This window comes from Podarcis raffonei, chromosome 1 (genome assembly GCF_027172205.1).
Source record: "Podarcis raffonei isolate rPodRaf1 chromosome 1, rPodRaf1.pri, whole genome shotgun sequence".
NCBI classification, from domain to species: domain Eukaryota; kingdom Metazoa; phylum Chordata; class Lepidosauria; order Squamata; family Lacertidae; genus Podarcis; species Podarcis raffonei.
Genome location: NC_070602.1, coordinates 110,392,599 through 110,415,551, shown reverse-complemented (window position 1 = coordinate 110,415,551; position 22,953 = coordinate 110,392,599). Strand labels below are relative to the sequence as shown.

Here is a 22,953-nt window from a genome sequence, read left to right as displayed (position 1 = left end):
AATGCACATATTAGTGAAAATCACATACACAAAATGCATTACATAAGGGAATGCTGCTTGCAAAAAAATGTGTGCATTAGACAAAATTACATACAAAAATGCATGTTCACACTGAAACCACTTTGAGGTACATAAATTTAATGAAATAATAATAAGGAAACATTGATGCATTTCTGTAAGGACATTAAAAATAATAATCACAAACTGATGAGAAAGTGCTGCAAAGACCAGAAAAAATGAGAAACTAAAAAAACCAAAACTGATGGATTTGTCCATCTTTAGCAGCTGCTGAAAACAACAGGTATTAAAAGGGTAGAAGATGAAACTATTATCTCTGCTTGAAACTTCCTACCATTAGGAAACCATTACTTTGCATGTGTGTTGAGATGTCGAAAAGGCCACCATAGCCACTTAAGCAGAGATGTAGAAGCAAGTGGGAAGAAGCAGCCATGAGCCTCACAGGGAGAGGGTGGAAACACACAGAAATCAAGGCAGGTGTGTCATGTAGACATTTTTCTAGCAAAAACATCTAAGGCCTTCCCTAACCTGGTACCTTCGACATGCCTTGGACTGCATCATCCTCAGCCAGTGCAGTCGTAGTCCAAAACATCTGGAAGGCAGCCCTGTTTGCACCATCAACTGGCCTGCCATTTTTTCACAAGCTGGTGATGCTGGTGTTCTGCTTTTGTTGCTAAGTGACCCTGCCAATGCTCATTCACTCTCCTTTTCCATGGCTGACACATAGCACAGCCAGTCTCCAAGCTTACAAGGAGAACTGGGGTGAGGAGGAGAAACACAAGCACAGGTTTGTTGGCAAGTAGAGTCCAAGAGTGGGGTGGTTCGTAAGCCAAATACCTGTCCCAGAAACCCAAGAACCTACAGCCTGCCTGGAATCTAAAAGGAAAGGCTTGTTTACTTCAGACCTCAGTTCCCAAATGTCTGAACAAAGGAACGAAGAGATAGAAGCAAATGAGATAAATGGCTCTCATCAACATTTCTCCAATGTAGAAACAAATTGAATGAATATTTGGGATTGCAATGAGGGTCATATGCAACTGCTGCTTCAACTTTTTTTGTTCTCCACAGTGACGTAAATAAAATAAATGATGCTATTGCTGATCAAGTAGCAGTCTTTATCCAGCGGTTCACCACCTTTATTTGTGGATTCATGTTAGGATTTGTCAGAGGCTGGAAGCTGACCTTGGTTATTATCTCAGTCAGTCCACTACTTGGGGTTGGAGCTGCCATGATTGGCCTGGTAAGGAACAATGCCATTCGTATCTAATTATGGCAGCTTTGTAGTCATGGAGAACTATGGCAAGATTTTAAAGTCACTGGCTGTTTAAAAACAACTACTACTCCACAGAACTCTGTCAAACCACCTACTAAGGGTTTTTTAAAATCTGTCCAATATCTATTTTTCACTGTTGTTCAGTAGTGCTGTCTGTCTTTCCTATAACCAAACTGAGAGCCTCAGTAAACCCAACTGGATTTTTGCCATTGACTTCAGAGGGATGTTCATGCAGTAATGGAAGCCACAATACCTTAGATCAACCTTTCTCAAACCTGGTGTTCTGCAGATGTTGCTGGATTACAGCTGGAGTTATTGGACTACAGATATTACTATATCTCCCATCAGTCCCAAACCAGCATTGCCAGGGTTGTTTGGAGTTGTATTCCAGCAACATCTGGGGGGCATCCAGTTGGGGAATGCTTCATTAGGTAATTTTTGTTGTGCCATAAGACTCTTCCTTGGTTTTGCTGCACAAGCAAGCACGTCCAGCCCTCTGAAAGCTGACTCTGTGGAAGGCAGGCATTTAACAAACTCCCTGTCAACCTTGTCTAAACGTTCACAGAGAAATCCTCTGTGAAGCTGGAAAGCTGACAAAATCTTTGTAATAGAAATATTAGGTGTGCTGCATAACGGTTGTATGGTGGCATATGCAACATCAATATTTTATATAGCTGATTCTAGAGCACAGTGGAATATGGTGATGTTGCCTAAAATGCACCTATATAATGCACTAGATAAGCCAACCTGATCTATCACATAAACTATTTAGCACATGACTATGGGTAGGTGAAGTGAGCGAAAAAGAAAAAGAAGAATGAATTTGCTACATAAATGTGTCCTTTGTAAATGTAGATAACCCAGTGTGACAGCAAGGAGCTTGTACAATCCAAAGGAGAAAAACCTTCACTGCCTAAATGAATCTTCTTACTGATTGGTTTAGGCTGTGGCAAAGCTGACAGGTCGAGAATTAAAAGCTTATGCAAAAGCTGGCGCTGTGGCCGATGAAGTGCTCTCATCCATCAGAACAGTGGCTGCTTTTGGAGGGGAAAGAAAAGAAGTTGCAAGGTTGGTTCGTATATCATGACTGACTCACAGACCTGAAGAAATTTGAAAGCAACAAAGCCTATGATTTTTAAGAGCATAATATGTGCAGGAAGATGAATCCTCTCCTTTGCTGTAGCTTAGATCCACCCTGTCTATCATCCCATACAGTACACTTTCCCCCAAACTTTCTAGTACAGGCGCCCCCCCCCCCACTTACATGGGGGTTATGTTCCAGGCCCCTGCACACATAAGCGAAAATTGCGAAAGTGGGGAGCATCCTCTAAAAAGCCTCTAAACCTCTGTATCCCCCTGCTCCACAGCTCTCTCTCTACTCTCTCTCTCTCTCTCTCTTTCTCTCTCCATACAACTCTATCTCCAACTAGAGTTGAAGCTCTGGGACCAGCTGGAGGACGTGCGAAAAAGTGGCTGCTGCTGCTGCGCTACCCTGCACATCAGCTGTTAGGTGGGGAAGCTGAGCAGCCTAAACAAAGCCCCGCTGTGCTTTGGGTCTCTTTGGGGCTTCCTCCGCCCTCACTGATGTTCTCTTCGGGCTCTGCAAAGGGTCTTCTTGCGAGCCACAGGGAGTCTCCAGCTCGCTACCACTATTTCCAGGGTTGAACGTATCATATCTATCTATCTATTTCCCAGCACTGCACATATATGCAGTGACACGCCAGTCAATCATGCGTAGGTGGGGAGAATGCCTGTATTTCAATATGATATGGGGAGGAAATAAGGTGCAGGAAGGGGAAGGGGTTCAGCACCCCTCATCCAAAAAGTAGAAGATAGACTCCTTCCCCTTGCACTACCCACCCCTTATTCTGAATCAGACCATTGGTCCAAATTGTTCAGCATTGCCTACACTGAATGGCAGAAGATCTCTGGGGTTTCACGTGCAAGTCTCTCCCAGTCTGACCTGGAGAGGTTGGGGACTGAGCTGAGCACCTTGCACATGCAAAGTGTGCTCTCTGCCACTGAGCTACAGGCATTACACCTGCAGCATGCAAGCATTCCTCTTTTGCAACAGTTTCCTTCAACCCCAAACATGGCACTTACTTAGCCCCTTTGCTGTGTTTTATTTTTCTCAAATGCACTTCTTAAATTTTCCTTTTGTTCTTTCCGCAGATATGACAGAAACCTAGTGTTTGCCCAAAACTGGGGAATTAGAAAGGGAATAATAATGGGATTTTTCACCGGTTACATCTGGTGCATCATTTTCCTGAGTTATGCGCTAGCATTTTGGTACGGCTCAAAACTTGTTCTTGAAGATGAGGAGTACTCACCTGGCACACTTATACAGGTAAGGCTTTCAGTGGTTTCCCCCGTTCCCCCCCCTCAAAGCACTTGCACTTCCAGCCACCTCATTGCTTTGAAAAACAAAGTGGGTGCTTTGTAAACTTTTCAGTGTAACCTTAACAGGTGGGACCTGTAGTGTAAAGCTGCAGCGTACCTAGTAGGAGGTATTCTGTTCAGGGTTCCAGCTAGCCTTTGTGCAGAATTCTCCTCTTCTTTTGCCACCATCCCACACATTTTTCTGTCACACCTCCCTACAGCCAGTCAGCGTTCTACACTTACCAAGCATATTCACTGGGATGGTATTTGTATGTGTGTGTGGGGGTGCCCCTTGGGGTCATTTCCTCCTCTCCCCCTTCAGCTGGCTGAGACCTTCCTCCTATGCACAAATGGTGTCATTTTGACTACTCAAGGATTGCCGCTTAGATAACAAATTCACAATAAGATATATTTCAGGGCATCCTTTAAACCTTCCTTGGAACCTCCCTCTACTCATCTGAAAATTTGAAATGTTTCCCTTAGTTGAGAAAAGAAAACAATAATGCCATTTTAAATTGCATCCCTGCCTTCGGATCTATAAATATCATTTTTGTACCCTCCTTAATATATCACACAGGGTGAAAACATTTTTCTGCCTTCCAGAATGATTCCGTCTAATTATAATTTAATTTCTGCTCCAATGCAATTTTTAAAACCACCCAGAAAACATAATTGTTTTTCCCCACCCCCTTTTCTTTCTTTTCAGGTTTTTTTTGGAGTTCTGGTAGCTGCCTTAAGTCTTGGCCAAGCTTCTCCTTGCCTGGAAGCCTTCGCCACTGGCCGAGGAGCTGCAACAAATATCTTTGAGACGATAGATAAAGTGAGTAGCTCAACTGGTTCAGCACCACTAGCCTGTGTTGGAGGGTGAAATAAATGAGCCTTGCATCAGCTTAAGGGCTTCTGCCAACAGCACAGATGAGAAATATTATGGTGATTAAGGGAAAAATTGATTGCAGATTAAAGCAAACCAGCACCATGCCTGTGCATTTGACAAACAGCACATTCGTCCAAGTGGCAGTTCTAAATGATTGCTTATGAATATTCAAAGTATCAGCAAGCTCCAATATTTATCTATTAGGAGTCAACTCTATAAGCGGCCTGATCGCCAAGACACTCAGCTCCGCAAAGTGGTTTTGGGAATTAAGCCGCTATGGTCTCCCTTGATTTATAAGGAATGAAGTGAAGCCAAAGGCTCAGATAAGGGCATTAATACATATAGTGTTACCAAAGCTTCAGGGAATGGAGAGAATGGAATAGCCAGCAAATCTAACCCTTTGTAATCCCATTGGGTGCAAATAAATTACGTCCGTAGCAGCCAGCTGTGCTCTTCTGCTTTTAGCCCTCGCATAGCAGAAAATAATGCTTACTTAACAGCTTTGATGCGCGTGATTAGAGAACAGCACGAGTGGGTTGTAGGAAAATGTGTATAATGCCTTGCACTTTTTGAAGAATATCTTTAGCAGTGCAATCCTGTGCATGGCTACTCAGATGCAAGCCTGAGTTCAATGGGATTGACTCCCAGGAAAGCCAAAGTGATTTCCCATGCATGGTCTGGGCATGTGGTCTCTTTGCATAGCAGGCACATTATGCCCCTTGACTCAAAGACCAGGTAAAAGGTGAACAGCCCAGAACTTGGGGGTGGATGAAAACACGCCAAAACTTTACAGACTGCAGCAAAATGAGCAGAGTTGGCATGGCATAGGGCCAGGATCTGTTAACATCCTTAGACTTCTCATCTGAAGTCCAATTCACCATCCCAGTTCGCCTGTTGGGGAGTGCCATGGGAGTTGACCAGCATCTAGGGAGGCAGTGTGGGGGCTACCCAAGTGCCAGGCATCCCATTGGGAATCTGAAATGGGTGGTGCCATCCCCAGCCAACTCCAGGCTCTGGCCAGGAGCTGGAGCAACTCCTTAAGACCCTCTTACAAGGGTCTTCCTTATGTTTGGATTCTACCCAGTGCAAAAAAGAGAGAGAAAGCAGCTTTTCTACAAGGGAAGTAATATAACCGATTAACTCTGCCCCAGAAACCTGTTATTGACTGTATGTCAGAAGATGGCTACAAGCTGGATAAAGTCCGTGGTGAAATTGAATTCCATAATGTGACTTTCTACTACCCATCCAGGCCTGACGTAAAGGTAAGAGCTTCACTTTTCTGGTTAACCATTATAGCTGCTTCCAGGTACTGCTTTGAACATCAGGGAAAACACTTTTTAAACATGTGATCTTTTTCATTTTTATTTCCAGATTTTAGAAAAACTCAACATGGTTATCAAGGCAGGGGAAACAACAGCTTTTGTTGGACCCAGTGGAGCTGGAAAGAGCACCACAATACAGCTCATCCAGCGATTTTATGACCCTAGTGAAGGCATGGTGAGAGCTTTACCTAACTTCTTTGTAAGAAAGTGGTCACTTTCATTTTCATCCCTCCCCCACCCTTTTTAATTAAAAATCCTGTAAAACGACTACATAACTTCCATTTTCATTTAAAGAATCCTGGGACATGATTCATTCCCACTGTGGGTATAGAGCAGAGGTAGGCAACCTAAGTCCCGTGGGCAGGATGAAGCCCAATCGCTTTCTCAACCTGGCCCGTGGACGGTCCAGGAATCAGTGTGTTTTTTACATGAGTAGAATGTGTGCTTTTATTTAAAATGCATCTCTGGGTTATTTATGGGGCCTGCCTGGTGTTTTTACATGAGTAGAATATGTGCTTTTATTTAAAATGCATCTCTGGGTTATTTGTGGGGCATAGGAATTTGTTCATCCCCCCCAATATATATAGATAGATAGATGATAGATGATAGATAGATAGATGATAGATAGATAGATAGATAGATAGATAGATAGATAGATAGATAGATATAGATAGATAGATAGTCTGGCCCACCACATGGCCCACCCATGGCTGAAAAGGTTGATGACCCGTGGTATAGAGCAGGGTAAAGGGAGAAATTAGATTCAGTTTGCATTTAAAGGTGAACATACTTAATTTGCACTTTCTGAATCAATATATGAAGTGAAATCCAGCCAGCCTTCGAAATTCACAGTTTTCTGAATTTTGCAGTGCAGTTCTCCAACAAAGTAGCATGTACATAGGGTAGGGTAAGATAAAAAGGTAAAGGACCCCTGTATGGTTAAGTCCAGTCAAAGGCAACTATGGGGTTGCGGTGCTCATCTCGCTTTTAGGCCGAGGGAGCTGGCGTTTGTCCACAGACAGCTTTCCGGGTCATGTAGCCAGCATGACTAAGCCGCTTCTGGTGCAACGGAACACTGTGATAGAAGCCAGAGCACATGGAAACACCACTTACCTTCCCGCCACAGCAGAACCTATTTATCTACTTGCACTGGCATACTTTCAAACTGGTAGGTTGGCAGGAGCTGGGACAGAGCAGTGGGAGCTCACTCTGTTGTGTGGATTCGAACTGCCGACCTTCCAATTGGCAAGCCCAAGAGGCTCAGTGGTTTGGCTACAGCGCCACCTGCCACCCTCATAGAGTAGGGTACAAAGTGCTTAAAGGCATATAAAACTGCATTGTATTAGGGAAATTGCATCTTAGAAATGTGTGCATTAAGCAATATTCATGCTAAAGAACTTTCGTGGGAACTTTTTTTGTTAAAAAAAAATCACGTAGTAGTGTGGAAATATGAAAACTGGGAGAAACCAAAATTGACAGATTCATCTATTCCTAGTGTAGAGTCTATTCCAATATCAAATACCGAGTGACTGAACAAATGTATTATGACTATTTATCCTGCAAACAACTTGTTGTTGTTGTGTAGATTACTCTAGATGGACATGATATTCGCTCGCTTAATATTCAGTGGCTGCGTTCCTTGATTGGCATAGTTGAGCAGGAACCAGTCCTGTTTGCTACCACCATTGCAGAGAACATTCGCTATGGTCGGGAAGATGCCACTATGGAAGACATCATCAGAGCAACCAAACAAGCCAATGCCTACGACTTTATCATGGATCTGCCTGGGGTAAGGCAAGCTTCAGTTTACAATATTCAAAATCCTGATGTGACTGCATGCCTATCTAGCTTGTGACCTACAAAGTCATGCACACCTCACCAGCCACACATTGTGGTCTTCCAGAAGTGTTTGTCTGTTTTTGCAGCCTCGGGCAGGCATTGAGAACAGAACGTTTATCACACCTTGGTGGGTTCTTATACATGGCTGGTGGTGGACCATTACTGTGTAGGTCTATCCGCAGTGTTCAAGACAATATGGACACTTGCCGTCTTCTACAGTGGCCACTATCTTCTGAAGTTTACTTGTGGTTCCTTCCTTCAAAGGAGAGAGAAAGTAGATTTTTTTTGGTGATGCCAGTGTTTATTGGCTGGAATTCCAAGGTGTGTGCCTGAGTCACTCATGCACCTACTAGGAGTTTCTTGGGTAAATTGCTTCTCAGCAGACAATCCCCTGTTGGATTAAGACCATTATTGGTATTTCCTTTTCCTTTTCCTGGGTAATGAAGAGGCCATAAAGTGATGTTTAAATGCACATGGTTGTTCTCAGTAAGTTGACTGCTAGTAGAAGGAGGATAAGGACTTTCAATGGCTGTGTTCTACCTTCACTGTCAAAGTTGCTGGGGAACACAAGTTGGGGGATGGAGGAGTGCTGTTGCATGCAGGTTGTGGGCTTCCATAGGTACCTAGTTGGCCATTATGGCCAGGTGTTCTTCTCTTCAAAGATACATATAAGAGACTTGCTTCTTCAGGTGCCTTGATATTTTTTGGGTGGGTCAGGGTGTACAACACATGTCATTCTCAAACTTATTTTGACAATTTCGAGGGGACCTAGCCATATCTCCATGGCAGAGCACATGCTTTGATTGTGTAAGCTCCACCAAAAAGGCCTTAGCTAGAAAGCCAGCTGAAATTTATTGTCTGAGACCCAGGACACTCAAGAAAGATAGATAGCACCCGGTTAGGTGGATCAGACTTCTTTTCATGGTTCTGTTTCATGCAGAGAGGAATATAAGCTTGTTTTATTTCCTTAACAAAGAATTGTGTGAATGATACCTGCTTCGGGAGCACATGGGGGTTTCCTGCTAGACTAGAGAGATACATGAGCTCACACCGGCACTGGGAGCACAGACAGAGGATGGGTGCAGCTCTCACCATTGAATAGGATCGAGGTAAAGACCTTTGTCACTGGTTTCATATTCCCATCCCACCGTTTTAGAAATTTGACACCCTAGTTGGAGAAGGTGGTGGTCAGATGAGTGGAGGCCAGAAGCAGCGGATTGCTATTGCTCGTGCTTTGGTTCGAAACCCCAAAATCCTGCTACTGGACATGGCTACATCAGCACTGGACAACAAAAGCGAAGCTACAGTGCAAGAGGCCCTTCATAAGGTTTGGCATATTTAATGAGTGGGCAGATGGGCAGGGAATAATAATAATAATAATAATAATAATAATAATAATAATAATAATTCAATATCATGGGGGTGGGGGTAGGAAACTTTTAAAAACACACACACCCTCTTAAGTATAATCTCCTTAATGGTAGAGATTAGTCTCTTCTCCCCTCCACAACTTTCTTTTTATAATAAGTTTACAAGATACAAAATTATGGTGAGGTGTGGTTAGGAGACCTAATGTGACATAATGATTATCGTGCCAGAGTAGGAGTGAGAATCCGATATTCAACCCCCACATTCAGGCAGTCACAATCTCTCTTGTGAGGATGAGATCAGAGTGAGGAAGAGAAAGAGGAAGGGCACGCTAAAATCCAGTTAGCAACAACAACGACAACAGTGCTATTCAGAGCTTTGCATTTGCTCCAATGCAAAATTGGTGTTCTCTGGGTGTTCTTGAAATGAATGGCGAAGCCTTTAGGAGCAAGGCCGGGCCCCCGCTATGTGCGCTCTGGAACTTGCTGCATGTTTCCATAAGAAAATCAGGAGAGTGGATGCGAGGTTCTACAGCGTAGAACCTCACACCCACCCATTAACCAACAAACGTGCATGCAGTTTCCATAATTGTTAGGCTTGTTAGCAGTGGAAACGTGGGGAGGGAGCAGTGCCAGATCAGAAGCTTGACCTGTGGTGGGGAAGAGTTTACCCCAAAGACTTTCCCAACACAGCTCTCAAAGAGCTGTTGGGAAGAGTCATGTTGGGGAATGACATGGAAGTGGTAGTGTTTCCTGTTCTGAATGGACCCATTGAAATCCATGGTCACGACTGACTGAAGTCCTTTGATCTCAGTGGGTCTGCTCTGAGTATGTCTTAGTTAAATGAAACCCACAGCTTTTAAGCTTTCAAGCTTTTGTACGCATTTATATGGGAGTAGATGAGTGTTCCAATACCAGAATTGCACAGCCAGGAAGTGCACAAGCACAAAGGGTGGGTTAAAAAAGCGGGGGAAATTGTTCAGTAAATAGCAGGCAATGCTGGAGATGGGAGGTAGGCATGCTGCTCTTCAAACATTTGCTTGGAAATGAATATAAATATCGGTGCTGGCGTAAGACAGCTTGACAGGCACACACAGAACGTACAGATTTCTGTGTACCAGTTGCCACTGGTGGTGAGAGGACCACTGCATTCATGTCCCTCTTGCAAGCATCTCATAGGCACCTGGTTTGCAACTGTGAGTGGCCTTGATGGGCCATTAGTCTGATCCAGTAGAGCTCTTTGCATGTCCTTACACCAGTTAGGCTTCATTCCATGCTCCATGACCGACCACACACACAAAAGCAAAGAGACCAAAGCCTACCTGTTTTACTCATCTGTTTGCTTCACCGATATTTTCCTCCCATTGCTTTAGGCTCGCGTTGGGCGCACAGCCATCTCCATTGCTCACCGCTTGTCCTCAATCAGAACTGCTGATGTCATAATCGGCTTTGAGCATGGAAGAGCAGTAGAAAGGGGGAAACACGAGGAGCTGATGGAACGGAAAGGGGTTTATTTCACACTGGTAACTTTGCAAAGCCAAGGGGACAAGGCACTCACTGACACGTCGGTGCAAAGCAAGTACCTTATTCTGCGTTTCTGAAAACGAGGTCAAAGTTTACTAACTCAGTGAATTAACTTCATTTTCTTTACTAACACAACTATTTCCCTATGGTCCCATGAAAAATCAGTCCTACACATAGGTGCAAAACAAGCTGTGCCTTATTCCAGGGTTAGATCATTTGTGCATCTATCTCTGGATCACTGATGCACCTCTCTCTCTTTCCCATTATGGCTACCTGTCATCCTCTTAACTGGAGATGCTGGAGTTCAAATCTGGAGTTCAAATTCTAATGCATTCACAGCCTGTGCTCTGCTACTGAGCTATGGTCCCTGGGAGCAAGACAAACCAAATATTCTGCTTTACTAGTGTCACACTTTGATGACCCCTCAACCAGCATTCTTTGCTGACACAAACTGAACAAGCCTTCTTGCTGTGCTGCAGTCCATTTTTAAGAATGCTTCAGATTTCTGAAAGAGTTGTTGAAGCATGCAGAGCTGATATAGCCTCAGACATCTTGGCATTCTTCTAACTGAAAGCATCTTCTTACTACTCTGGGATACATATAGTCTCAGGGCTGCTTCCTTTTTTTATATATATATAAATTTTTTATTAGTTTTTTAACATACCATTTTCAACAGTAATTAAACATACTTTTACATCTTATTCAATTTTTTTTTTACTTCCATCAATCCTGTCTGAAAATTTTCCAATCTAATCTCTTAGTATGCATTTCTTATCTTCCCTATTACATTTCAAACTCATAACCAATATCTCTATCTTTTTCTACTTTGTAACACTTCATATATTTCTCCTTACAAAACTTCTTGTAGTCCTACTAGTGTAATTTTTTTACTACAGTTGCTCTTCAAATAATTCATATATTTCTTCCAATCTACTGTAAATCTCTGGTCCCACCGGTTTCAAATCCTTCATGTCATTTTGTCCAATTCTGCATAGTCCATTAATTTCGCCTGCCATTCTTCTTTCGCCGGAATTTCTTCTTGTTTCCATTTCTGGGCTAACAATACTCTTGCCGCAGTTGTTGCATATAAAAACAATTTAACATCCTGTTAAATTGTTAAGTCTCAGGGCTGCTTCCATTCCCACTGTGTTTCCTAATCGCCAGTGAAGAAGAAAAGTTATAGCAGCCTTGAGCCGTTGCGCCCCTGCATTTGTGAGAATAAACTAAGGACAGAGTGCAATTTGTGCCAGGGTTCACCATTTCAGAGTGCAGGAGGGGAGACTGCATGCTTGAATTCTGCTCGGAATGAAACACATCTGTATCTGTAAAATTAGTACATCAGGATAAAATGGTTATAATTTAGCTTTCATATCCTGACATTCTAGCTGTGTATTTGCAGTGATAACTTGAGGTGAGGGAATATTTGAATATGCAAGCTACCCCTTGTAGCTTGAAGTGGTACACCCCAACAAAAACATGTAGCATTTCTTCTCACAGGTGTGCCAACTCTAATAAATTATTGGTGGGGAGGGCAGGTAAGCCCCATCCCGCATAATAGATCACAAGACACAATGCATGCACACCATTTGACTAGCAATGCCTGTCTCAACTTGGGTTGGGGGGCAGCCCCTTCAAATAGTTTATTGGGGGGCAAAGGGACCTTGACCCCTAGGAGTTGGCTCCTATGACTGCTCGCTTCTATTCTTAGTGTGGCAGCTGCTCAAGACATTTCATGTGCTAGTGGTCTGTGCTTTGTACATGCAAAGAGCATTGTTCTTCATAGCTTCCTTTTGCAAATCCAGTGATTGCCATACAGCTCAACATGGGATCATAGCAGCATGTGTGGACGACTGATGGGCTGCTAAAGGAGCACATCCAGGGCCCTTAGAAAGCCTCTCTGCCAAAGAAGTGTACTCTAAGTTAAGCTCACACTTTTTTGAACTAAAGAGAATTGCTGTGCTTCAGGTAGAATATTTAGCAAACCACCATGAAGAAAAGACTTCCAGCCTTGTAACGGGTTTGCTTTATACACTGTAAACACATACCAAAATATAAGTAATAAGAATGGAATGGATGATCTCACTTTCTGGTGGGCTTCTATGGCTTTGTTTTACAGCAGCCGAACCAAATCTTGAGAAAACGCAGTCTTTCGTCAGGGGAAGTTATCGGGACAGCTTGAGGTAAGACTTTCAGTGGGGGACAAAACACAACACAATCCAGCCTTGTAACAGCATGTTCCTGTTTTGCTTTAGGTGAGGAAACAGGATGTACCACCCCTAGACGTATGACAGGCAGCAACCAGTTCCTTTTGGAGTTTGACCTGGCGGTTTTATTTTTTTAATGAGAATCAGCCCACCATTGAGAATGGGTATTCTTTGAACTTGCAAAGGGACAGGAGCAGAAAGCTTGTTAATTAATAATAATTGATTGATTGATTGATTGATTGATTGATTGATTGGAAGATGTATAACCTATGCCCCCCAAAATCAGTTTGAACGCTCCATTTCATTTCATTTAACCTCCCTGCAAGCAAATCAGAACAAATCAGCTAAATAAAAAACAAGCATCTTAGAATTGGCATCATATAACTTCCATTTTTGCCTGCCAACCTAGCAGTTCGAAAGCACCCCCGGGTGCAAGTAGATAAATAGGGTCCGCTTACCAGCGGGAAGGTAAACGGCGTTTCCGTATGCGGCTCTGGCTCGCCAGATGCAGCTTGTCACACTGGCCACGTGACCCGGAAGTGTCTGCGGACAGCGCTGGCTCCCGGCCTATAGAGTGAGATGAGCGCACAACCCCAGAGTCTGGCAAGACTGGCCCGTACGGGCAGGGGTACCTTTACCTTTACCTTTACCTTCCATTTTAAGTTTTGTGCAAACAAAACGGGATGAAGGCTTAATACTGTGAATAGGTTGTCTGGGGGAGCCCTTATTTGGAAGTATTCCCCTTTGAACTCAGTGGGACTTACTTCTGAGCAAACATGTCAAGCTTTGCGCCATAAATCTCAGGATATAGGTATTGTAAGTATTTCAGTAAACTATGATCATGCTAAGTAATAACGCTAGATGCAAACTCCTCAAACTGCTGTTCCTAAGACTTCACCTTTTCTCTTTATTCTTTCATAGAGCTTCCCTTCGACAGCGTTCCAGATCTCAGTTGTCAAATATAGTACCGGACCACCCAATGTCAGTTGCCCAGAACCATTCGGAGCATATCTATAGCACCGGGCAGTATGAAGAAGATGGCAGTCCATTTAAGAAGGTCATTATTTGACAAAAACATCCATTTTGTTTCCTTTCTCTGGTCCTGTTGAATAGCTCGCTGTATAACCCTTCCTCGAAGTTTCTACTGGGCAGCACGGAAAGTAGAATATCAACATATTTGCCCCTTTTCTCTTTTTAGGAGCCAAAGGCTGTAAAAGTGGAAGAAGTGAAGCCTGCTAATGTTACCAGAATTCTGAAATACAATGCTCCTGAATGGCCCTACATGCTGATTGGATCCCTTGGAGCAGGCTTCAACGGGGCAGTCAACCCACTCTATGCCTTGCTTTTCAGTCAGATTCTTGGAGTAGGTCATGACCAATTTCCTCCTTCTTGGTTTTTCACTACCCTGGTATTATGCAGGACAACTGCGTGCCAACAGTGTGCCAAGCAATCCTTATTACTTCATTTCCAACATTTTGGGTTGCTGCTTTTAGTAGTTTTTGAACATTCGTGGTCATTTGCCCAATTCCCATGCAGAACACCAGGTTGGGGAAGGAGGCTGTTGACAATTAGCTCTCCCAGCAGACCCCAAGGACTGGGCAGCTGCATTCCAGAATCTTGAGGTTCATAGGCTTCTGGGAGTGCTCTGGAATTCATCGGGGGCGGGGGGAGAGGTCTATCTTGGGAAGGAGGGTCTTCTGTTACTATGACAGGCCCACCAACAGTTTTGTAAACTGTTGGAGAATGTACGTTTGAAACTTGTGGGTCGGGTCAGTTGCAAAAAAAGACACGACTGTTTCCCCAACAGACCCATAAACACCAGGACTCTGGAAATTACAAGGGGGTTGGGGTCTTGCGTTAAGAGCCAGTTTCATGCATTCTAGGAGGGGGACATATTTTCATATATGTAGGCACTATGGTGATAAAGGAGATATTTCAGATCTCCAAAGGGTTTCATTTTTCTTTCTCTTTTAAAGCAGTTATTTGAGCAGCAGCACTGGGGTGTGTGTGTGTGTGTGTGTGTGTGTGTGTGTGTGTGTGTCCAGCCTTGTCTTCCATACATTTCTCGATTGAAATCACACACACACACACACACACATCCTGCAACTGGCCAGGCTGGGAGTGGAGAGGGGGAGACAGGCATAATTCAGTACAGTGGTACCTCGGGTTACAGACGCTTCAGGTTACAGACTCCACTAACACAGAAATAGTACCTCGGGTTAAGAACTTTGCTTCAGGATGAGAACCGAAATTGCGCGGGGGCAGCGGGAGGCCCCATTAGCTAAAGTGGTACCTCAGGTTAAGAACGATTTCAGGTTAAGAACGGACCTCCAGAACGAATTAAGTTCTTAACCTGAGGCACCACTGTACCTGTCTTCCCCCATACCCCAGTACTGTTAATTTGATTAAGCTTGGAGCATCCCTCCACCTCACACCAATGGCTACTTTCAAGAGAAACAAGTAGAAGACTCTGAGTCTTGTTTGTCTGGCAAATTCCCGAGTTCACGAAGACATATCCCCATAAAACTGTGCATTGGACTGCAACCTTAAATCTGAAAAGAGAAGAATAATTATATGTCCCCTTCCCCTTGATAAATTGTCCCATGTTCCATGGCATTCTAGTAATCATAAATAGCTCAGTCATTAGAGCATGAAACTCTTAATCTCAGGGTCATGGGTTCGAGTCTTACATTAGGCGAAAGATTCCTGTATTGCCAGGGGTTGGGCTAGATAGCCCTCGTGCTCCCTTCCAACTCTGCAATTCTATGCTTCTATAAAGAAGTGAGCAATATAATAAGGGTCTGCTTTTCTACATTTACAATATTCCAAAAATACTTTATCCCTTTTCTATCTGACTGAAGTATGGGGGATTTTTATTATTAGACAGTAAACTCACAGACACAATAGCCAGTGCTGGTGGTGAATTAAATTCACCGGCACTAAAGCCACAAAGGCTTTGAACAACCCCTTTGCATGGTGTTATCAAAACAACAAAACAGGCATGCTGACAGACTCCCATGAAGGCATTATATGCTTTTAGAAAGCAAATGCATATATTGCTCCCTTTTCGCACCGTGCATTTTATAGTCACTTAAACTCAATGTTGATCGACTTTGGGCAGCAGTATTGGTTGAAAGTTAATGCGAAGACAGCCATAATTAATTCCGCTGCTCTGTTTTATTGTGAACAAAGCATCCCCTTTTGGGAGTCAGCTAATCCCATTTCCTATAAAAAGGAAGCGCATTGGCCATCTGCAGAACACCTGTGGCAGGGGTGCCCCGCCGCCATCATTGCCACTGCAGAAGCAATAAGCAGCTGTGGCTTCTGGGATCTTACAGATCTCTTGTGAGAGCTTAACAGAACTAGGAAACCACACACTGAGCAGCCCTGGCGAGCAAGGATTTGGTGGAGGGGTAGTGGGTGGCACCTTCCTGTGTCACCTTAGGTAGCAAAATGGAACACGCTCCCTCTGCCAACTGAGAGCCAGTGTGGTGTAGTGGTTAAGAGCGGTGGACTCGTAATCTGGTGAACCGGGTTTGCTTCCCCACTCCTCCACATGCAGCTGCTGGGTGACCTTGGGCCAGTCACACTTCTCTGAAGTCTCTCAGCCTCACTCACCTCACAGAGTGTTTGTTGTGGGGGAGGAAGGGAAAGGAGATTGTTAGCTGCTTTGAGACTCCTTAAGGGGAGTGAAAGGCGGGATATCAAGTCTAAACACCTCAACTAGCCCAGCATTCTGTTTTCATAGATGCCTATTGGGAAGGACACCCACAGGATTTGAGTGCAATAGATAACTACTTGTGGTTCACAACCATGGGCATCCAGAGCATACTGCCTCTAACAATGGGGCCAGAACTTGTGTCCTGATCCATCTACTTGCTACAGACACAAGGGATGGATCTACACACAAGGGGAAAATGCTATAAATAAGTCAGAGATTAAATCTTTATAACAAAAGGGAAAAAAGCTATGGAAAATTGCTTAGAATCCCCCACCCCACCCCTTCTCTGGCTCAATCTGGTGTTGCATATTTATAATGCATTTAGAACGCTGTTTCTTGACTAAAGTAGCTGAGTCCAAGGTTTCTTCTACCTTTAATGTTTAGCTCCAAGGCAGATCCCTTCTTTTTAAGGGGGCAAACTTGAAGACTAGAATCCAGCTGGTGTGGGAATTGCTTCTGCTCAACTTAGTTTTTATTAAAGGATTTTCATAGTTGACAAGGGTACATACAGTCTCTGTTTGCTTCTTCTAATCAGTTTGGAGTACGTAGTTACAGATTAGTTGACTTACTAAGATTTGCCCTGCATAGACAAACATCAAACGGGAACACAAGCACGTGTTTCATGACCTGGCGATAGTGTAAAAGTTAGTTAGCAAGTCTGGAAGATCAAACTTAAGAGATCAGCATTTATAGCTTGAGAGCAATTGCTTAAAAAGTTAGTGTTTAAGTCTGTTGTTGTCAACATGCCTGTGAACTGGTGGCTCAAAAAACTTGTCCGAAAGACATGGGGGGTGGGGAGGGATGGATTTAATGAGCATAAAGAATGACCCCTCTTTGAGCGCTCATACTTTTTCCTATTGGCTACTTTTCCCATTCTGCCAAAGATAACAGGTAGCTTGTTGACCTCTAAAACAAATGTCCCAAAGAGTTAACAAACAGGATCTATGCCCTCCCTTGAAGACACACTGATTATAGTGTCTCTTAATGACACGGATGTGGGGCTTTGGGCATGTTTATGAGAAAGCAGAAAACTTCCTGTTTTTCCATTTGAGTTTTGACACACACACACATTTAGTTTTACATTTCCCAGTGAGCATGTGATTGCAGGTGACTTTATGAGGATTAGGGGAACATTTTAAATAAACGCTTACCAAAAAAGAGGCAGTGGGATTTGTTGAGCCTTCTGTTCCTTCTCTGAAGACTTATTAGCGGATTGAAGGGCTTTTAAAACCTGACTTTTTCAAAGACTCGCTACTTGCAGTTGTTCTCCTCTGGTTATTAGTCCCTTACTCCTCTTAAAAGCTGCGTGGAAGATTTTTTTGTGGTCCCCCCCCCCCCACTTCAGTGATTTGTTTGTACTTCAGTTGGGTCCAAGTTCTCTAGTTTCTTGGTGCGGATTAATCCTTTGTTTTTCAAACCCAGGTATTAAACATACCTGGGTTCAAATGGCCTAGTGCCATCAGTTATGAATAGTGCGCACACCATTTAAATGGGATACTTCCCTGCAGCAACTACTGAAACACAGTTTAATTTGCTGGCCTGATATTCTCAACAGTTCCTTTTTCTTAATGGTTTTAATAGTGTTTTATTATAATTATGCTATTTATTGCCTCGAGCTACATAAGGAAAAGTAGGATAATTATTCTATATGAAACAAATACATTTCATTTTTTAAAAATAAATTTTATGAAAGCGTATAGAGAAAAATACAAAATTTGATACATTTCCCCATTTTTTCACCAAACCTAGACTTTTATAGAGGTACAATAAAAACACAGAAATGGGGGGGGTAGAGAAATAGAGAAGGAAAAAGAAAGAAAAAACAGAAAAGAGGTTAAGAGAGATAGAAAAACAATATTCACTTTGTCTGATCCACTATAGTAGAACCAAATACATTTCAGATTAAAGAGAATGGCTTCTCCTCCTGACAGATTTGAGGCCTGGCACCTCTTTATTTTTTTAGTACCAAGCTGTACTTAGGTAGAGGAAAAGTCCCTTATAAAAAAATCTATAGCCTATTGATTACATTTGGGGAAATTCAATAGTTGTTGTTGTTGTTGTTTAGTCGTTTAGTCGAGTCCGACTCTTCATGACCCCATGGACCAGAGCACGACAGACACTCCTGTCTTCCACTGCCTCCCGTAGTTTGGTCAAACTCATGCTGGTAGCTTCGAGAACACTGTCCAACCATCTCGTCCTCTGTCGTCCCCTTCTCCTTGTGCCCTCCATCTTTCCCAACATCAGGGTCTTTTCCAGGGAGTCTTCTCTTCTCATGAGGTGGTCAAAGTATTGGAGCCTCAGCTTTAAGGTCTGTCCTTCCAGTGCTGCACTAGGCAAAATTTGCTTGCAGCACTCCACTGAGTTCTCACACAAACAATACTCAAGGCAACTGTAAAACCAAAATGTGCTAAATCAGAGGTACCCAATACAGTGACCCCCTACAATTTACAACAACCATGGCCACTGGCCATGCAGGCTGTAAGTTGGAGTCCAGTAACATCTGCAGGCTACCCATGGGCTAGATTGCCTGATCCTATGATTTCCAATATCATTGCAATCATGTGACATGAATTCTGAAGTAGAGGCTCTCAATTCACTGCTTAGAGATGATTATAATGAAGCCGTGTATAAATTGCCTAAATAGATAATAAAATTATACTGTTTTAGTTGGCACTTAATATTATGGCCCTTTCTTTTCTTTCCCAAAAGACCTTTTCTATCCTGGATGAAGAAGAACAAAGATTGCAGATCAACGGCATCTGCCTGCTCTTTGTATTGGTTGGAGTTGTATCATTTTTTACACAGTTTTTACAGGTAAATGACCATTAAGATTGGCTGTTCCGTTTCTTTTCTTTACTCGTTTTTAGGTGCCTTGTGGCTGGCATGTCTAGACTTACACATTCTTTAAATGCATTTCAGGGATATACATTTGCAAAATCTGGTGAGCTGCTTACAAGACGGCTAAGGAAAGTTGGCTTCGAGGCCATGCTAGGTGAAGAAATTGGTTGGTTTGATGACCACAGGAACAGCCCAGGAGCTTTGACCACAAGACTAGCAACTGATGCCTCTCAGGTTCAAGGGGTAAGAGATTTTATATAAAAGTAGCTAACACAATTCAGATATTGCCACATCCGCTGGGCATCCACTCAATCAAATTGAGACAAGATAATTATTGTCATGGGTTTATTGGATAAACATGCCTCTGAAAATCCATAGAAATGAAAGCTGCTGGTAAGGTGATTTTAAGAAAAAATGGCTATTTCACATCTTGTTTTTTTTTTTTTTTTACACTGGAGCATCTTTTAGCATTCAACATTCAGCCAAAAGTATATGACCTAGTTCTCACTGAAATTATAAAGCTGTGTCTCAGTTGTACCATTTTGTTCCCAAGTGTGGGCTTACATGAAGGAATGATTCTTCACAGATTAAATTCAAAGATTCCTACACAAAAAACCAAGCACATCAGGGAACAGCCTAGGACTCTTCCCCTTAATGTTCAATTTCCCATGTACAGAGGCAATGGGGGTGTATAGCTGTTCCCTCATTTGAGCCCCCACCTGCAGTCTGAAGTGGTTGAGATAGAGACCTAAACGAGAGGGGCAGACAGCATAAATGGGAATTCCTTTCAAATCCATAATTCACACTTTGGACCCAACTTATCTTCCCATATGCCACTTCTTGGAAGGTTGCTACAAACTGGGGGAAATGAACAAAGCCCATTGCAGCCATGAGGGCGGCTTAGCCATTGCAGACCCTCTCCATGAGTGTGTTGCTGATGGGCCTGTTTTCACAATTAGGAGTGCCAGAGGTTTTTCAGTAACATGGGCAGGAAAAAGAGGTGCTTTGGCAACACATCCTTGCTCAGTCTCCTTGTTCCTGAAGGTGGGTCTAGAACACTTCAGGGAAATAGATTTCGGATAAAATGTTCTGGAGAAACTTTGTAATGGAAAGAGCTGTTTGGCAGTGGGACAGACTGCTTCAGACTGCCTTCACTGGAGGTATTTCAGCATTTGAATGGCTATCTATCAGACAGGCTGCACTGCAGGTCCTGCACAGAAAAGATGGCTGTGCAACTGATTACCTCCAAAATCCCTTCTAACTCTTTGCTTCTCCTTGGCAATAGTAGCTGGGTGTTAAACAATAGCTCTCCTTCCTTCACAGCTTTGCGGTAGCAACAAGTGTCCCAGTGCTTAATGTGGGAGAGTGTGTTGGTGATCTTTCCCCCCCTTTCTTTCCCCCCCTTTTGCTTGTTTTAAGGCAACCGGCAGCCAGATAGGAATGATTGTGAACTCCATCACCAACATTGGGGTGGCCATTGTTATTGCTTTCTACTTCAGTTGGAAACTCAGCTTGGTCATCATCTGCTTCTTGCCATTCTTGGCTTTATCTGGTGTGGTGCAGTCTCAGATGCTAACAGGGTTTGCCTCTCAGGACAAACAAGCATTGGAAGCAACTGGGAAGGTAATGTTTACAACAACTACAAAAAAGCACACCATTTAAGATTAAATGAGATGGTGAGTAACAATGCAATCATCCAGTGTTGTCAATGATAACAGGCATTTTGGGCTTGGCATAGCCCAAAATAGGGTTGAAATGTCCGCCCCCCCGCCCCCCGCTACTTGTCAAGCAGTATTTTAAAGTCTCTGATCCTTGGAAGCCTGATTTTTCTTCTCAGAAGGGCAGTGTGACTTCAGAGGGTAAATAAAGTGTTTAGCTTCTGGTTGCAATTGGTTGGATAGAGTTGAAAGATGCACTTGGCATTGCATATATGGGCATCCAAATCACAAAGGGGGGGGTGCTTTAAGTGGGCCTTGACATGTACTGGCAGCCAGTGTAACTGGTACACAATCTATCTTACATATGTCCTTAGCCTCCACAAGCAACTTCAGTTTGCACCAGCTGAGGCTTCTGAACTGTCTGCAAAAGGCAGCCCTGTGTAGAGTGTGTTACAGTAGTCTAATCCGGATGTAACCAGGACTGCATCTGCTTTCTTTCTCCAGTTAGGGGTGCAGCCAGAGAAAAAGCTGAAGCTGCTAAAAGTTTGATAATAGGACTGAAAGCAACAATATAGCTACGCAGAACAAATGGCGTAAAAACCTACAACGAGAGAACAGTGTCTGTCCACAGCTATTACCAGCAACTGAAGAATGTGATAAAGAATAGGAGCAGAACAAGCTAAGACAAGCCATTTGTTTCTTGAGCTCTATTGTCAATGTGTACTTAAGATGCTTATGTAGACAGCATCACCCTCGCCCAGATATGAGAACCCATGCCAGGAATTTCTTCTTGCCCAATATTGGAAAAGTCACCAGTACAGTAAAAAAATAATATTAGATTAGGAAACCTGGGGTCAGGCCTTGGTCAGATTCTGAAACTAGCTGCAGTAAGAGGGCCAGAAGGCAAGAACATGGGCAAATATATGCTAGTAGTCAGGTTCCAGTGGTAGCAGACAAGGATCAGAGAGACAGAATTCAAGGATATGATCAAAGACAGGCTGCTGGTGGAGATAGACTGGCAAGGGCCAGAGGTGGAGCACATGCTCAAAAGCAAAGTAAGTCTGTGCGGCTTTTCAAATGAGGTAAGTTCCTCATACTGAGATGATTTGGGTATGAGGGTCTAGAGCAGGGGTGTCTAACTCAAATTCATCAGGGGCCGCACCAGCAGTTTGGTCACCCTCAAAGGGCCGGTTGTATCTGTAGGACTTACAGTACAGGAGAGAAGGGTTCAGGCAGCTGTTGGATCTGTCACATCACAGGATGGCATGCGCTCAATATAAAAACAAGTGGAGGTTTCCTGAATGCATGTAAAGTGGAGGTTTCCTGTATAGAACAGCCGGCGCCGCTAGAGGGCAGATGTTCTCTGGCTTGTAGGCTGCCACGCATGCGCTGAAGAGGCGGCTTTCTTGTGTAAAAAAAAAAAGAAGCGAGAATAAAAGGTGAAGGCTGGCGGCCGGCGGCGGCTACACGGGCCACATGACGAGGTCTGGCGGGCCGGATTCGGCTCGCGGGCCTTGTGTTTGACACCCGTGGTCTAGAGTGTCTCCATTGGCCTGACCTTGGTAAGTTCAACTGAATCAGTTCAAAACTAGAGATTCTTAGTAAACTGGTGTGGAAACCAAACTTACACTTTAAAACTATATATAGATAGACAGATGATAGATAGATGATAGATAGATAGATGATAGATAGATAGATAGATAGATAGATAGATAGATGATAGATGATAGATGATAGATGATAGATGATAGATATAGATATAGATAGATGATAGATAGATAGATGATAGATAGATAGATGATAGATAGATAGATAGATGATGATAGATAGATATAGATAGATAGATGATAGATAGATAGATAGATAGATAGATAGATAGATAGATAATAGGTAGGTAGATGAAAGATAGATGATAGATAGATAGATGATAGATATA

General features: G+C 43.2%; 1 protein-coding gene across 6 annotated transcripts in view; it reads left to right on the top strand.

Annotated features, from left to right (window-relative positions):
• Positions 1–22,953, top strand: part of ABCB11 (ATP binding cassette subfamily B member 11) — an 81,086-nt gene that overhangs the window by 48,211 nt on the left and 9,922 nt on the right. For 5 of the 6 annotated variants that reach the window (XM_053408980.1, XM_053408970.1, XM_053409011.1 and 2 more), the window contains exons 9-23: positions 1,087–1,258; positions 2,235–2,359; positions 3,464–3,638; positions 4,377–4,490; positions 5,696–5,806; positions 5,916–6,041; positions 7,452–7,655; positions 8,862–9,032; positions 10,446–10,647; positions 12,713–12,776; positions 13,722–13,857; positions 13,999–14,163; positions 19,231–19,335; positions 19,441–19,602; positions 20,779–20,982. In XM_053408980.1, coding sequence (XP_053264955.1) covers positions 1,087–1,258; positions 2,235–2,359; positions 3,464–3,638; positions 4,377–4,490; positions 5,696–5,806; positions 5,916–6,041; positions 7,452–7,655; positions 8,862–9,032; positions 10,446–10,647; positions 12,713–12,776; positions 13,722–13,857; positions 13,999–14,163; positions 19,231–19,335; positions 19,441–19,602; positions 20,779–20,982 — 2,236 coding nt within the window. The remainder of the gene's footprint in view (positions 1–1,086; positions 1,259–2,234; positions 2,360–3,463; positions 3,639–4,376; positions 4,491–5,695; positions 5,807–5,915; positions 6,042–7,451; positions 7,656–8,861; positions 9,033–10,445; positions 10,648–12,712; positions 12,777–13,721; positions 13,858–13,998; positions 14,164–19,230; positions 19,336–19,440; positions 19,603–20,778; positions 20,983–22,953) is intronic. The other variant, XM_053409001.1, reaches the window with a different exon arrangement.